This window comes from Periophthalmus magnuspinnatus, chromosome 2, assembly GCF_009829125.3.
Source record: "Periophthalmus magnuspinnatus isolate fPerMag1 chromosome 2, fPerMag1.2.pri, whole genome shotgun sequence".
Taxonomy (NCBI): Eukaryota; Metazoa; Chordata; class Actinopteri; order Gobiiformes; family Gobiidae; genus Periophthalmus; species Periophthalmus magnuspinnatus.
In genome coordinates this window covers 14,605,288-14,620,062 of record NC_047127.1, presented here as the reverse complement: position 1 = coordinate 14,620,062, position 14,775 = coordinate 14,605,288, and the positions used below count along the sequence as shown (strand labels likewise).

At 42.6% G+C, this 14,775-nt stretch overlaps 1 protein-coding gene across 1 annotated transcript; it reads right to left on the bottom strand.

The window, feature by feature from the left end:
- Positions 1-1,542: 1,542 nt before the first annotated feature.
- LOC117383818 (SLIT and NTRK-like protein 1) lies at positions 1,543-3,672 on the bottom strand. The gene has a single exon (XM_033981053.2). It carries the CDS (start codon positions 3,670-3,672, stop codon positions 1,543-1,545), a length of 2,130 nt encoding a protein of 709 aa, XP_033836944.1.
- Between the last annotated feature and the right edge of the window lie 11,103 nt (positions 3,673-14,775).

Sequence of the window (14,775 nt, the reverse complement as noted above, 5' to 3'; positions counted from 1 at the left end):
ATTGAAGTTACAAACCTAAATCACGGCTATGTCTGTGCTAAACCAGAACCAAAGCAGGACTATGTGATCTAAATAGTATATAGTCCTAATCTGAGAGTAAACTATGACTGAAACTAGTTAAGATGTAAACATGAAAACCTGGGATTATATTGATTTGGACTGTAGAAAACATCATGTATTGGACATGGGGACATTTTATTGTATTTTACAGGTAATGCTAATGATGAACTGATGCAAATGTGTATTCTTATTATGTTCTCACCTGCCCAGGGACTGCACATGGAAAGTAGCAGTAGTTAAATCTGATATAAATCATCTTTTCTTTTGTAAGATTAATGGATTTATACATAGCCCCTGACAAATAAAGAAGAAAGAAAGAACAAACAGTTATAGAACCATGGACCATTAGCAGTAATCAATAGATATAGACCCAGAAATGTGAACAAGGAATCATTCGGGAAATAAGAATCTAAAACTGCTTTTAACAAACAAGGAGCATCAGAATAAATCCAAACTGCTCATGGCACCAGAACCACAGTTTGAGAACCACTGCTTTATTCTCATCAAATTGAAAATCTTTGCTCTATTATTTTCTGAAAAAATACCATGGTATAAACCCCCCTTTAGATTACACGATAACTTATATATATATTTTTTTCTCTCTTCCTCTCACCCAAAGCAGGCTATATCCATTGACACACGAAAACTCACATAACTGTTATTGTAGCTACATGGACTCTGCAGCGTAAGCATCTGAGTGACATGCTCATCTGCACGTCTGGATATCTGCAAGTCAACAATTGGCACACCATAAAAGAACACGGTTACATTCATAAAAAAACGAGTTTGACGAGTGCTCAGACGTGGGGTTTGGAGCTGCGCCATCTAGAACGGCAGGTAGGTAGGCCTGTATAAATATCCCCACGTTCAAAAGAATGACGAACATAAGTTTACATGCACTGGCAGCCCGCCTTCTTTCCTTCCCTCCTTCTTCCCATCTAAGAGTACTTTTTTTCCCCTCTTTTCAAACATTTTCAAAACAACAATACAAATCCTAACTGCAGATTCACAAAAAATAGGGAAATGGCACTTTTGTAATAGTCATATATAATTCTTAATATCTATATATAATGTCATATTGATATAACATGAACGTAGGTCGAAGGTTATGGTGGGCGTATGGTTCGTGTGTCGAAACCATGCGAACTCTTATCATGCAGATTATGATACAACGGTCCAGCTATTTACATGTACATTCATGCGTTCCCGTGCACCATTCCGGTCTCACGCCCTCCGAGATCCCTTTTTTGAGTTTTTGTTGTTCTGGCCTGCGTAAATCCGTTTAGTCCGGTTGCGGCAAGATAGCAGAGGAAGAGAGGAGGACAGAGGAGGCTGGGAAAAGGGAAGGAAAAGTGGGGGTAGTCTCCTGGGGGGGGCGGGCATGTACATATGTTACAGCTGTGCAGCGAATTAAAGTTGTTAAAGAGTTATTTTTGTGTGTTTCAAAGTTTTGTAATCCGATTGTTTATGTAAAAGTCGCCTCTACGCGTCATTTGTCGAGGAAAGGTGCGTCGTGCAATCAAATCCTCTATGGGCACCCCCGTCCTGATGGTACGCTCCACTGTGCCAGTAGGAGGAGTCGCAAACTGTCTGTAGAGAATTGATCTCGGACGCAGACGAATTCCCCTCGCGCCGCTTCGACCTCTTCCGGTTGCGGAGGATGAACACGAGCATCCCCACAACGGTGAACGCGGACGTTACGAAAACTAACAGCAGCCCGGGTACCAGAACGGAAATGGACACCCTGTTGGGCTCTACGTATGAGTTTGACCTCGTCCCCGAGTCTAATGTGTAGGTGCTGTTTTTGGATAGGGACGTGGGGGAGATTTTGTCGTACATTTTGGGGCACATGAGATCATTGCGGACGTAGCGGAAGTCGCGTTTCCAAAACTCCTCCGGCGACTCGCACTTGAGGTCGCTCACAATGACGTCTGCTCCGAGCTTTTCGGTCCACTGCTTGAAGGGGATGATGTTGCACGAGCAATCCCACGGGTTCCCATGCAAATCGATTTGGATAATAGAGTTGAGCTGGTCCAGGACGCCAGCCACGGGGAGATACGTAAAGTAGTTGTTGTGTAGGCTAATTTTGGATAACGAAATCCCATAAAATGAATCCACGGGTAAGGATTTGAGGAGGTTGTTGTTGAGGAACAGAACTCTCAAATTGGGCATGTGGCTGAAGGCGCCCGCCACTATGAGCTGGATGTCGTTGTATTCCAAACTTAGGTATTCCAGGTTCACAAGGCCAATGAACATCTCCGCCAGTAGTGTATCCAGATAGTTCTTATCCAAATAGAGCCATCGCAGTTCGCTCAGATTCTGAAAGGTGCCGTTGTCTATGACCTTGATGTTGTTGCCTCCCAAGTCGAGCAGGTTGAGGCTGGTGTAGCCTAAGAGCTGGTTCTTTTTTACAGCATGGATGTTGTTCTCTCTCATGTTGAGTTCATGGGCTGAGAGTGGTTTAGGTTTCAGATTGGCCAAACTTTCAATCTTCTTGCTCTCACAGTTGACCCCCAGCCCCTGTCTCGAGCCCACCAGCTTGCACGTGCATGGCTGCGGGCACGTCATGTTGTGCACTTGCTGCTCCCTGTCGCCGTTCGTGCTCGTCACTACCGGGGTGGGCTTGGTCTTCAGCTGCCAGTTCTCGCGAGATTTGGAGCGTGATTTTGGCCCGTGCCCGCCGCCTCCTCCTACGGGCGTGGGGGGTCCGCTGGCGTCTTTGCTGGGCTTGTAAGGCGTGGGACGGGGGTTGGGAGCAGCAGGGTTTGAGGTCTGGTCCTGGGTGGGCGGAGCTACCAGGCTGGTGTCCGCCCCCTCGCTCTGTGACGGGCAAAGCTCCGCCTCCGATGTCTCGTTCAAGTCGCTGCCCTGCAGGCGTGTGGGCGCCTCGCATATGACCCGTCCGATCAGAGCGTTATGCGGTATGTTCTCCAGCCATTCCTTCAGAGAAACCAGGTCGCAGTTACAGTCCCAGGGGTTGTCCTCCAGCAGCACCTCTGCAATGCCAGGGATCTGCTCCAAAATCCCCTCATAAGGCAACGTTTTGATCCGGTTCCCTCTCAGGTCTAAGTGCGTAATGGGCACATGCTGAAACACGTTTATAGGTAGTGCACTGATGAGGTTATCGTTCAATATTAACACTTCAAGTTTATTTAGGTCCCTGAAAACAGCGGGGTCAATGTCCCTCAATAGATTAAAATCAGCTTGGAGATATTCCAAGTCGTCTAATCCCAGAAATGTACTCTTCCTGAACGAGCGGATCTTATTGTTATTGATGTGCAGCCGCTTAACGAGCTGCAGTCCCAGAAACGCGCCTGGCACAATGTCGTGCAAGCCGTTGTTTTCCAAATGAAGGCTCACCGCGTTGTAAAAGTTGGCGAACTCGTTTGGAAAGAGCCTGGACAGAGAATTCCCGTGCAACAGCAAGTGATAGAACTGCGAGCTGGGACCAGTCAAATGCTGCAGCGTGGTCAGGCTCCGTTTTTCGCAGTCTATGTGCACATCGCCCTCGATCTCGTTGCAAGAGCATATCTGCTCCTTACAAACGTCCCTTGTAACATTTCCACTGGCAACACAAAGAGCCGCATTCAGTAGAACAATCCAAAGCAGCATTTTTCAGCGTGGGCAATTCATTCCCGCTTTAAGACACACGAGCTGGGGCTGGAATCACAGGGAAAGCAGCCGTGAAAGCACACATAGACGGCGCGCTGGATGAAGACGCACATCCACGCTGCGTCTGACCTGCTCGTCTCGTGTCCGGAGTTTGAAAATGACCACATAAACGTCTCTTTCACAGCGGAGCGATCCCCAGAGCCTCGGCGCGATGGCGAGGGCAGGCTGGAGCGGTCAAAAGCGCCGAAAGCACCATGGCTCTGTCCCGCATCGCTCAGTTCATTTAACACTGACCTTGGCGAGAGAAAAAGCCGAACAAATCCTCATATGTTTCTCTGCGCTTTCCTCCGCGCTGCCTCTGCTGCTGGTGCCGTTGCGTCGGGAGCTGTTCCCTCTCCCCCCGGTGCTGAATTCACACACCCAGCGCTGGCGAACACCATCCCCTCCTCTCTTCTTCTTCTTCCTCTCTTTCACATTCCCCCCCTTTTTTTCTTTTTTTGCTTTCTTTGTGTTCACATAAAACGGAACGCGCAGATCATCCTTTACGCGGTGCGTCTTAGAAAGATGTGACACCCTCTGCTGTGCTGTAAAGGGAAGCGAACTGAGGGAATGCCGAGAAGAGGAGAGCGAAGAAGAATCAATCCACGTTCAAATGTCCACACTTTTAGTCCGATCACTGCAGAGTTTTTTTGGGGAGAAAGCGCAAAAATTTGTCAAAAAGCCGTGGTTCTTAATCCATTCCTCCCATTACGCGATATTTTGGTGACTTTTCCTGTCGCCTCTCGCTTGGGAAAACACTGTTGAATGCGGGAGAAAAAAGCAGTGCTCCGCTACAGGCATGCCTCGAAAAAAAAAAAACACACACACACAACAATGATGCGTCAGAGCGGACTCCGAACATGCATATAGTGTATATGGCATTTAGTCCCTCTCTTTCTACCCTTCCAGTCTCGTCTTTTGGCAAAAATAGACCCCCAAAACCGAGTATGTTTACGCAGATGTCCCAGCCTGCGTTTTCATGTGCTCCTCTTTGAGATACATGGAGTTTTGAGGTAGTTATTTTTCTCTCTAGCCCTCACGCATCTCACGCACCGCGCCACTCGCCCCCTCCCCTCCGCTTCATCTGCAGTGGAATTAAGAGGAGGGCAAGCGAAGCAAAAAAAAAAAAAAAAAAAAAAGGAAAAAAAAAAGTGGGAAGTTAAATATCCTTCGTCGGTGAGAGCTGACATCACGTCGAGGAGCGGAGGAGACGTGGAGGAGACTCTGATTGCGACTCCCACATCGTGCGCCGGTGACTCGTCTCCAAACCACGGACTGTCTGGGTCTAACCTGTTGGTTTTAAACGCTGTCTGCCTCGGCAAATGTCTCATAATGGCGAATTTATGTCCCTCCGCGCTTTTCCCTTTTCACACACACTAAAAACTGTCAAATCTCCACAAATCACAGCGAGGTAAAGAGCACTGTGCGCGCGCTCTGTTCAGGCTGCGTGGAAACTTGTTTTTTGGGATATAATTTAGTGCCATCCCTGCGGTCCTTATCCCTAAGCAAGAAAATGTCAAGTGCTTATGATCTTCAACCTGTGGTCCGTGGGCCAGAATTTGTCCGGGATTTGCAAACTTGTGGTCCAGTCATTCTGCATTAATACACACAAGGACACAGTATAATGTAATTCCAAAGGTGGCGTTGTAATAAGTAATATTTTTAGGTAAGTATTTATTTATTTATGTATTTATTTATTTTATTTATTATTATTATTATTATTATTATTATTATTATTATTATTATTATTATTATTATATATATTTTTATTATTTTTTTTGTATAAAGTTCATTAATTTATGATTGTATTAATACACACACAGACAAAGTATAATGTAATTCTAAAAGTGCCATAGTAACACATAATATTTTTCTGGTATTATTTGTTTATTTATTTAATTATATATTTATGTATTTATTATTATTATTATTATTATTATTATTATTATTATTATTATTATTATTATTATATTTTTATCATTCATTCAAACTTTGCAGGGCTTTTTATGAGAGCATTTTTGTACATTTTGTCTCTGTATTTTATTTTTTTTAATTATTATTATTATTTTATCCTCATTTTTAAAAATTAAACACAAACAGAAGAACCAAGCATAACCATCACGCCAACGTTGTTCTGTTATTCGGCTGAGTTACTGCACATTCAAGGCTATTTCTAATGACTCGCTCTAATTGCTTTTATTCTTGACTAACAGACCTGGAAAGACCTTGTCATTTAGAACTAAACATGTTGCAAAGTTTCTGGCCTGAAACTTCTACATCAACTCCAAACCTCAGCTCACCTCAGAGACTCCAGACTGTATTGACAAACTCAGTCACTTTAGCTCGCTGCTAGCCAATCACTGTCCTAATGTGCTGATTGCCTCATTAGTCTGCGTTTACGAAAGAGTCCCAGAAAACCTCTGGTGTCTGGGGGAAATTATTGTTTTGTTCGGTGACTGTGGGGGCAGCAAAGAGAGCACGAAGCTCATGGCTCTGAACTAACTTTTCCGTTTTATGTTTCAGGACAAGACCAATGTGTCCAGGATGTGTCGAAGTCCCTCGATAAGTGGAAGAAATAAGGTAAGAGCATTTAAGTTTTACAGTGTAGATAGCCAACATAGGGTCCCTGTGCCAACTGTGGTCCAAATTTCAAAAAGTGCGGTCCTCTCATGAAACCTTTGTCCCCTATCACGATAAACAAAAGCAGCTGTTTGTCCGTTTTGATATTATTTTGGTATTATGCAAACTAATGCAAGCTTTTATCCATGTTAGAATGTTATTTCCTCATCAAAAACATACCTGAAGTTATGTTTTGTTTCATTCACACATGTTTGAGTAATCTGGGTTTATTAGTCTGTCTACATCTTTAAAGCTAAACATGCGCTATTCCACCTTATGATGTCAAGAAGTGGTAGTTTTCAAGTTAACAGCTACTTTTTCTACTATTACTAGTCACAAGCTTTTTGTTATTTTTCGTGTTCACCCATCGCATTCTGCTCTAGTCAAATGAAGCTCATCTGCACCGTTGGTTTAGCAAGTAGCAGGCACTTAGCAACGCTGTCAATCAAACCTGGGGAATGATCTCAGGAGAAAGAAGGCATCTAATTTGTCTGTTATTAATGTTCATATCTTGAATCGCGGACACAATAGCGAAATAAAAACACCAGTATCATGTAGCGAGGGTTAATACAAACATTTTAAGACCAAAATGACGAGTCTGACAGCAGCAGTTTCAAAGAGAGGGGCCACAGTTTTTCAATGTAAAGTGAATTGAAGCCAGAATCGATGGAGCTGGAACCGCGCCCATGCTCACCTCCTAGCTAGCAGATTAGCTATGTCCATTTATATATACAGTTTGAGGCTCTACGATTAGATTTGGGCTGTGGATGATTGAATAAATAACTTCTGTGACTCATTATAGATACAAACTAACTACCAAAGTCTGTCATTCTGCTGTTTATTTGGTATTTATTTAAACCATTTTACACATTTAGAATAGTTTTTGGGGATAATAATTCTACTTTAGGGTTATTGTGTCATTGTGGCGTAAATTAGCTTCTATATTATCGTTTAATGGCGATATATCGTACTTCCAAATCCCATATAATCTAACCAGCTAAGCGCCTGTATGTTTTCTGTCACCCCTGCCTGCCTCATATTTTAACAATATATAATGCAGCTTTACATTCCTCCTTCAGGGATCGTTTCCTTCGCTGCTCCTGGTGTTGCCTCAGTCCTTCCCCATAGCTGGCTAATGGCTGCTTGGCTCGCGAACGTTCAAATTGGCCCGGCCCCCCGTAGAGATGGGGATCAAACGCGCGCGGCGATGTTGTCTGAGCTAAAAGCGAGTTACCAATAGTCGATGGCGGTCCCTGGCGAGCCGCAGTGCAAACAGGAGCGGGCGGGACGGGCAGACGAGCCGACCGGAGCCAAGGGCATATCGCTCATTCAGGCTAATTAATTGGATGCGGGGTGTAGTGTGGTGTAGCGAGCGGTAGGGGTGTGAGGGTTTGTGAAGAGGCCTGCTGATCTGGACTAATGTGGACCCTATGTGATTATTGTGAAGAAGGAAAAAATGGTGGGTGCTGAACTCTAATCCAGAAGAGGAATTGTGGAGCTGTGTTTCTCAAACGGGGGTGCACATTGATTTAACTGATTTAGGATTTGATTTGTTTGATTTTGTATTTTAAATATCGACCATTGCAACTGTTACGTCCAGGGTAAATTCTAATTCGGTCCTGGGTTAGATCTCAGCATTTTGTCTGCTTAACTCTTGGATTAACACTGGCTAAATACTTGATTTTTTTTCTTAGTAGGAGTAATAGTAATAGAAGTAGTAGTAGTAATTTGATTAACCAAGTTTAGTTCTAGTTTAGATCTGTTTTGGTCCTGGTTCAGACCTTTCTTTTTACCTTTGTTTTTAATTTAAATAATGACAGATGTCGTTTGGACCTAGTCACATCGTTATTAAATAATTAGCTAAATTCAATTCAGGTTTATTTCTATAGCACATTTAAAAACACAACTTCAGCTGCCCAAAGTGCTTCACATAAAAAAGTCGACAAAAAACAAATATACAGATAACATGATACATAGGAAAAGAACAATAAAACACTAACATATCCTGTCTACTATCAAATGCCAGGGAGAAGAGGTAGGTTTTCAGTCTTGTCTTAAACTGCGCTAAAGACTGAGAGGATCTGACAGACAGAGGGCGCTGTTCCATAGTCTGAGTGCTGTCACAGAAAAGGCTCTGTCACACCCTCTTGAGCTTGGTTTTGGGCCCAGCTGTTCTCAGGGCTCTGGGTGGAGAATAGGGCTGCAGTAACTCCCTCAAATAAAGAGGACCCATAGAGTTCACACATTTAAACATAAAGGACCCATAGAGTTCACACATTTAAACATAAAGGACCCATAGAGTGCACACATTTAAACATAAAGAGGACCCATAAAGCGCACATATTTAAACACAATTGATAACATTTTGAATTGCGCCCGATATGAAATAGAAGCCAGTGCAGGTTACTCAGGTCTTAGTTTTTGTCAGAGACGAGCTGCAGTGTTCTGGACATTCTGCGGGGAGCCCTGGGTTAGTGATATCATGTTCGTGCATGAGTCGTTTCTTTTGATCGGTTCCTTAATGTGAAGCGGATCTCATTTTTTTTAAACAAACCAAATCTTTTTCTTTCTAATTTTTATGCATTTTTATCCTGATTAACCCTGAACCAACAGAAGAATCAGCACAGAAGCAGAGCAGGAAACACGAGTGAGAGCTTTGTAAACAAAAAAAATATTTGGCATCATAATAACTGTTAGATTTTTAAATTATAATTATTATTGTAGTGCAGTGTTTTATTTAGATTATTCATAATTTCAAAGGGCAAACACTCTCCCACTCTCAGTTTGAACCACTGTAAACACATCTGAGTCTTGCTATTTTTTTCTCAGTGATTATTTTGTAGTTAAAATGAGTTCTCACATTGGTTTCTGTCATAAAAATACATAGTAAAAGAGCCAGTTTTTTTTAACAGAACCAAAAGACTCAGTTCCCGTCAACTGAAAGAAGCTGGACTTTATGACAGAGCTAATGTGAGTTGTTTTCTTACAATTTACTGTGGAAATTTGACCTCATCTCATGTGCTATTTGTAAATTCGAAACAGTTCCCACAGGGCAACCTACTGTAAAAATATTTCGACAGCTGCAATCGTAGTTCATAGGTCGAAATAAAAACACATCGCTCCACTTATTTATTGAATAATCATCGTTTTGCACATAATACTAGTTCAGATATATACCTGAGGTGCTGTTTTTACGCTCCATTCTCCTGCCGTGCAACTCCTGCTCTCTGAAGACCTCCCGCTGATCCAGTTTGCCACGGCCTACCGCATGTGCTCTCTACATATGTCCCATACGTTACATGTGGGGCTTTTTCCATTGTCAACTCGGTCACGCTTCACTGTCCCGGCTAACAACCCAACAATGCTGACTCCACCCCCCCCTTCCCCCCTTCCCCCTCTAGCTCACCCTCCCTCCCCTCCCTCCCCTCCTCCGTCACTCCCCCCCGTTTCCCGAATAATCCTCCAAACAGGATGCATCACATTTGTAAATCAAGGAGGGGTATAGGAAAAAAAATAAATAAATAAAAAAAGCGTTGATCTTATAGTCAAAACTAATTGGATTACAAATATGAGTTTATCCCGCGGAGTAAATTGCACGGGGGCTCGCAGATACGATGCGACGCGGATACTGTCGGCTAGCATTAGCGTGACGCGGGACCAGAGGAGCCGGGATGTCACTTGCATATAAAGTCTCAGGGCAAACAAACGGCACTTGGGATGGGATCGGGAAAGGCATGTGGGGTCAAGGTGAACGAGGTCAAAGCAGAGGGCGACGGGTTAGATAGTAGAGGTGTATATATAGATTTAGGGAGGTATTTAGGTGTAAAGAATGCATTGAGAGAAGGGAGAATTGGTAATGTATAGGTGTTTAGGTGTTAGGGTAACTGGTCTGGTCAGCTTGTTGCTTTAGGAGGGACAATAGCAAGAAAAATAACGATTAATGATACTTATATGTTGGTCAAAATGGGTTCGGCAATTGTAGTTGTTAAAGAAACAACCTTGAGACCAGCCAAAGAATGAAATCGAAAACCTTGTAATAGTAAATCTGTGGAAAAATTAAAGATTTGGTTGCAAATTTGACCAAAAATGCAAAGTATTCTGGCTTTTGAATGATAGTAAATGGAAAATACCCACCTTCAAGACACTCAAAGCTCTTTACACCAACGATTTATCTGTGGAACCTGGAATTGCATCGCTAACCTATGATGTTTTTACGACAAGAACGGGATTCGAACCGGCAACCTAACCTTAATTACGTGTTTTACAAAGCCTACATCAATGCATAAAAACTGTCTCTCACTTTGTTTGATCATCTGTTTCACCGCAGCACTCTATGTCCAGGAAGTCAGTCACTTTTTTAATCAATTCAAATCATTAAAATCAAAAGGTCTATTCACAGTTCTGGATGCGTCTTATTCGACCCACGTCACAGCGTGAGCTCATTTGATTGGTCCACGAGTCGTCGAGGGATCAACTCCTCACACCGTCTAAGAAAAGATTTGGTTTTCTGAGGAACACCAAATCTAAACCAGGTCTGGAATAGGACTGTTTTGGTCTAAATCAGGTCAAGGGCGAGGCCAAAGTGGGACAAAAGTGTGATTACAACAACAAAATAGAGTCTTAATTAGGCAAATACTACAACTACAGTGCAACCCACATGCCACCAGAAGACTACATTACTTGTGGTTATGGTTTTTACTAACAATTTGTATTTATATGTACTTTTTTAGTACTTTAAATCAGCCCTGTTGTGCTTGTATCTGCTCTATAATTATAATCTGACACCCATGGATCCTTATGTTATAAATCACACATTTTAAATCGCAATATTCATCTAAAACGGTTTAACTTCTGCATTAGAAAACTGCGTTGCCCAATAGGAGCTAACGTCACCGTAAGCGTCATCACAACAAAGCGCCGTGTAGCTGTCGGTGCTCCCTATGGACAGCTGCACATCACACTAGCGAGCAGCAGATTTTTGTTTCATTTGTATCAAAATGACAACGCAACGCTGCCGGATTTTAAGCGTATCACCGATTAAGAAAATAACACTGGAGAAGGAAGTGCGTACAGATGTCAGCGTGTTGCTTTGGCGGTGAAATCGGAGAGTGATCGGCAATATGGCGTCTTGAAAATAAGCGATTAACGAGCACGAATCACTCTTCAAACTTCAAGAAGGTAATTATAACCACAATACTATACAAGTTATACTGTATGTTGTGGTTTTAGTACTTCAAATTTGAAAAAAAGTGTCTACGATGCAAACCGTCAACGTTGGCTAGCACTGCGCGTTGGTCATTCCGTGTGCAGTCACGTTGAAAAAAAACCTAGCAGGCTTTTTTGCGTTAACCCACCGCATTAGTTTTATTACTCCCTTTTTTCCCAAATGCATTTCTCGTGTTGACTGATCTCTGTGTGAAGAATGATATTATTATTATTGACCTGTGAGATGGAGTGCTTTGCTTATGGTGAAGTTGTCATCGATGGAAAAAAAACACAACACAAAAGCTAATCAATAACATTCAATCAGAGGAGACTGCAAGATTGCTGGCAATTCCACCTCCCTCGTTCCACCACTCCAACCCGGGGTGATTCTGAACCTGTTATTAGCAGTTATCACCACTAAGAGCCACAGAGAGAGCCCAGGGAAATGCACACGTTGTATCTGTAGTGGGCCAGATGGGCTGTGTGTTAGTATACGCTGGATAGATTATTAGGTATTATCAAAGCCTCTGGTATTATAGAATGTAATCAGTAAAAAAATGTATGAATAATGAGTAAATATTAGCCAATCAGAAGCTGGTCATTTTGATTTTGGAATGGTCAGTGATGATTTAACATAAAAAAAAAATGTCCAAAATGTGTAGGAAAACCAGTAATGCCATGGATTTATTTACATAACTGGAGGGTTTTGCTTCTTAGAACTGTTGTAAGTTGGATTAGTGGCCACTCATTGGTACTACAACGAAAAAATCCCTAATGGCCAGAAAGGATTTTTTTTGTAGAGCCCAATGTAATCACAAACTGCTTGTGTTCAGCTGACAGACACTGACAGACACTGACAGGGCACCTACAGCTTTCACAAAAGTCCAATTTTGTGTTGATTTTGACCTATTTTCAGATCATAAAGTTTGTCTCAGCTCAAAATCCTTCTGTTGTCTTAAAAATGCCTTTTAATCGTTAGCTTCGGCTACGCTCTGTCTGCTCTAGCTAAGCTCAAGCTCTGATTGGTTGGAGCGGTCACGTCTAATTGAGCCAACACATGCCTTTTGTGTTTAATATTTTGGTTTCCTCTTTGGTCCCTTGGACGATATTTAACCACAGCATACACTATCAACAAAATTAGCTTTTGATTGTTACCTTTTTAGTCAATTTATTTTTGTCTAAACTCGAAACTCTAAGCTCATGACATGCGTCATTTAGCACGGCCCATTGACTTCAATGTGTGGCCATGAGTATTGCTCACAAATAACACATTACTTCCTATAATAGGCTCTGTGCACAACTGCTTCTGGCAACTTCAATGTCCATCAATACTTTCTGTTCAATTTATGAAGGTTATGCCGAGTCACGCTAAAATTAATTATATATTTAAAGTTGGAAACAGTGGACAGAGAGCTGCAGGAGGATACCACTAACAACATGTTACACAAATAAACTGAATACTTCACCAGAGACACTTCTGTCTTTAGAAAGAGACCTGTTTGTGTCTCGATGCTAATGCTAATGCTAATTTTGAGACATGATAAATATTAAAACCAGACATGACAACACTGAAGTATTCTACACATCAAAATAATTGGGTAGTCTTTTAATTAATTTTAATTTGAATAGGTTGTGCATCTTATGTTAGCTTTGAGACAGTGTAAGCTAGCTAGTATGCTACTGTGCACAGAGCCTTTGTGAAAACAGACAAGATTTTTAACATATTTGATTCTAACTCTTCCTGACCATGTTTTATGTAAAGGTGCACTGTCATTGCTTCCCTTAGAATGTTCCACCCTATGGTATTAAATTTGTCCCTCTCAAGCTGGTTACATCACCTGGCCAATTTACAGGTCTGATCAGTGGAGAGGCGATCGCGCTCACAGTAAAAATACATGTTTTTTCACGATGTCTTTGAATATCAAAAACACCTCATTTACCTGGTACTTCAGTGCAGCTTCCTTGTCTTATCGTTTATTATCCAAACTTTTCCCCGGTGCTGTTAAATTCTGCCAAACTGCTTCCTCATGTCACAGCAAAGAGCAATAAGTTAATTCATATATAATCTTTCCCTCAGAGGATCCTATTCAAAATTCCTCAGCTATTGTAATATTGGGGAGCTTTCTGACCCAGCCCTCGGCCTCCTCTTTTTAAGTCTGCTCTTTGAAAAGATTAAGATATTTAGAGATTATACGATTTATCTTTTAGCAAGCACATCAAAACCACCTCGCTGCTTAAACCATCGCCACGGCAACGTCAACAAAACACTGCTTTAGTTTAGAAAAGAAAGTGCCGCATCAAGAGTTTGGCCTTGGGCGCCTCTATCCTCCTGAGATTGTCACACGCCATGAAACTTTGGTCTTTCCTAGCAAGCACATATGCAGACTTATCTTTGACTGACCTGATTTCAGCCAGGTGCGGCGCTGCTATTAGGCAAGAGGAAGCGACCGCCAAGGGCCCGCTACCCTGAGGGGCCCCCGATCGATGGCCCTTCAGAGCCACCAATGGCCCAGACCTCAGACCCATTTGATATTCTCTCAATATATAAAAAATGAGAGCAGCTTACTTTTAAACAACAAAACAACATTAAAATAGTATGTGGCTGTCAAATACATTTTTTCTGTCAAAGCACTTCCCGCTTTCACATTAGTCCACGAGTGCACTGAGGAGGAGGGGCCTTGCACTGAATGGGAGGGGCCCTGCACTGAGTGGGAGGGGCCTATACTGACCGGGAGGGGCCTTTTACTGAGTGGGAGGGGCCCTGTGCTGAATGGGAAGGGCCCTGCGCTGAATTGGAGGAGCCCTGCACTGAGTGGAGGGGCCCTGTACTGAGTGGAAACAGCCCTGTACTGATTGGGAGGGGCCCTGCACTGAGTTGGAGGGGCACTGCAGTTATTGTGGCAGGTACTATTGAATGATTCCAGTTGGCCTTGATCGTGCTCTTTGGAGTGGCTGAGAATACCTGCGTGGGGAGTTATGGCAACTGTATCTCCCTTTAATGGACTTTTTTAGCATTATTTTCACTTAAGTCACAATCAAAAAGTCTGTTCAGAGAATCACTGTTCTGGTTCACTTTTAGAGACAGCAGTGAATGAGCAGAGAATGCATTAAATGTGTCTTAATTACCTGCGTATGAACTGTGTGTATCCACGTGCTACAGTCCAAAACATCACCGTTTGTCCATCATAACTGTCTTATAACCAGAGGCAGAGAGACGAGCTGCAGAACCTTACGCACTGA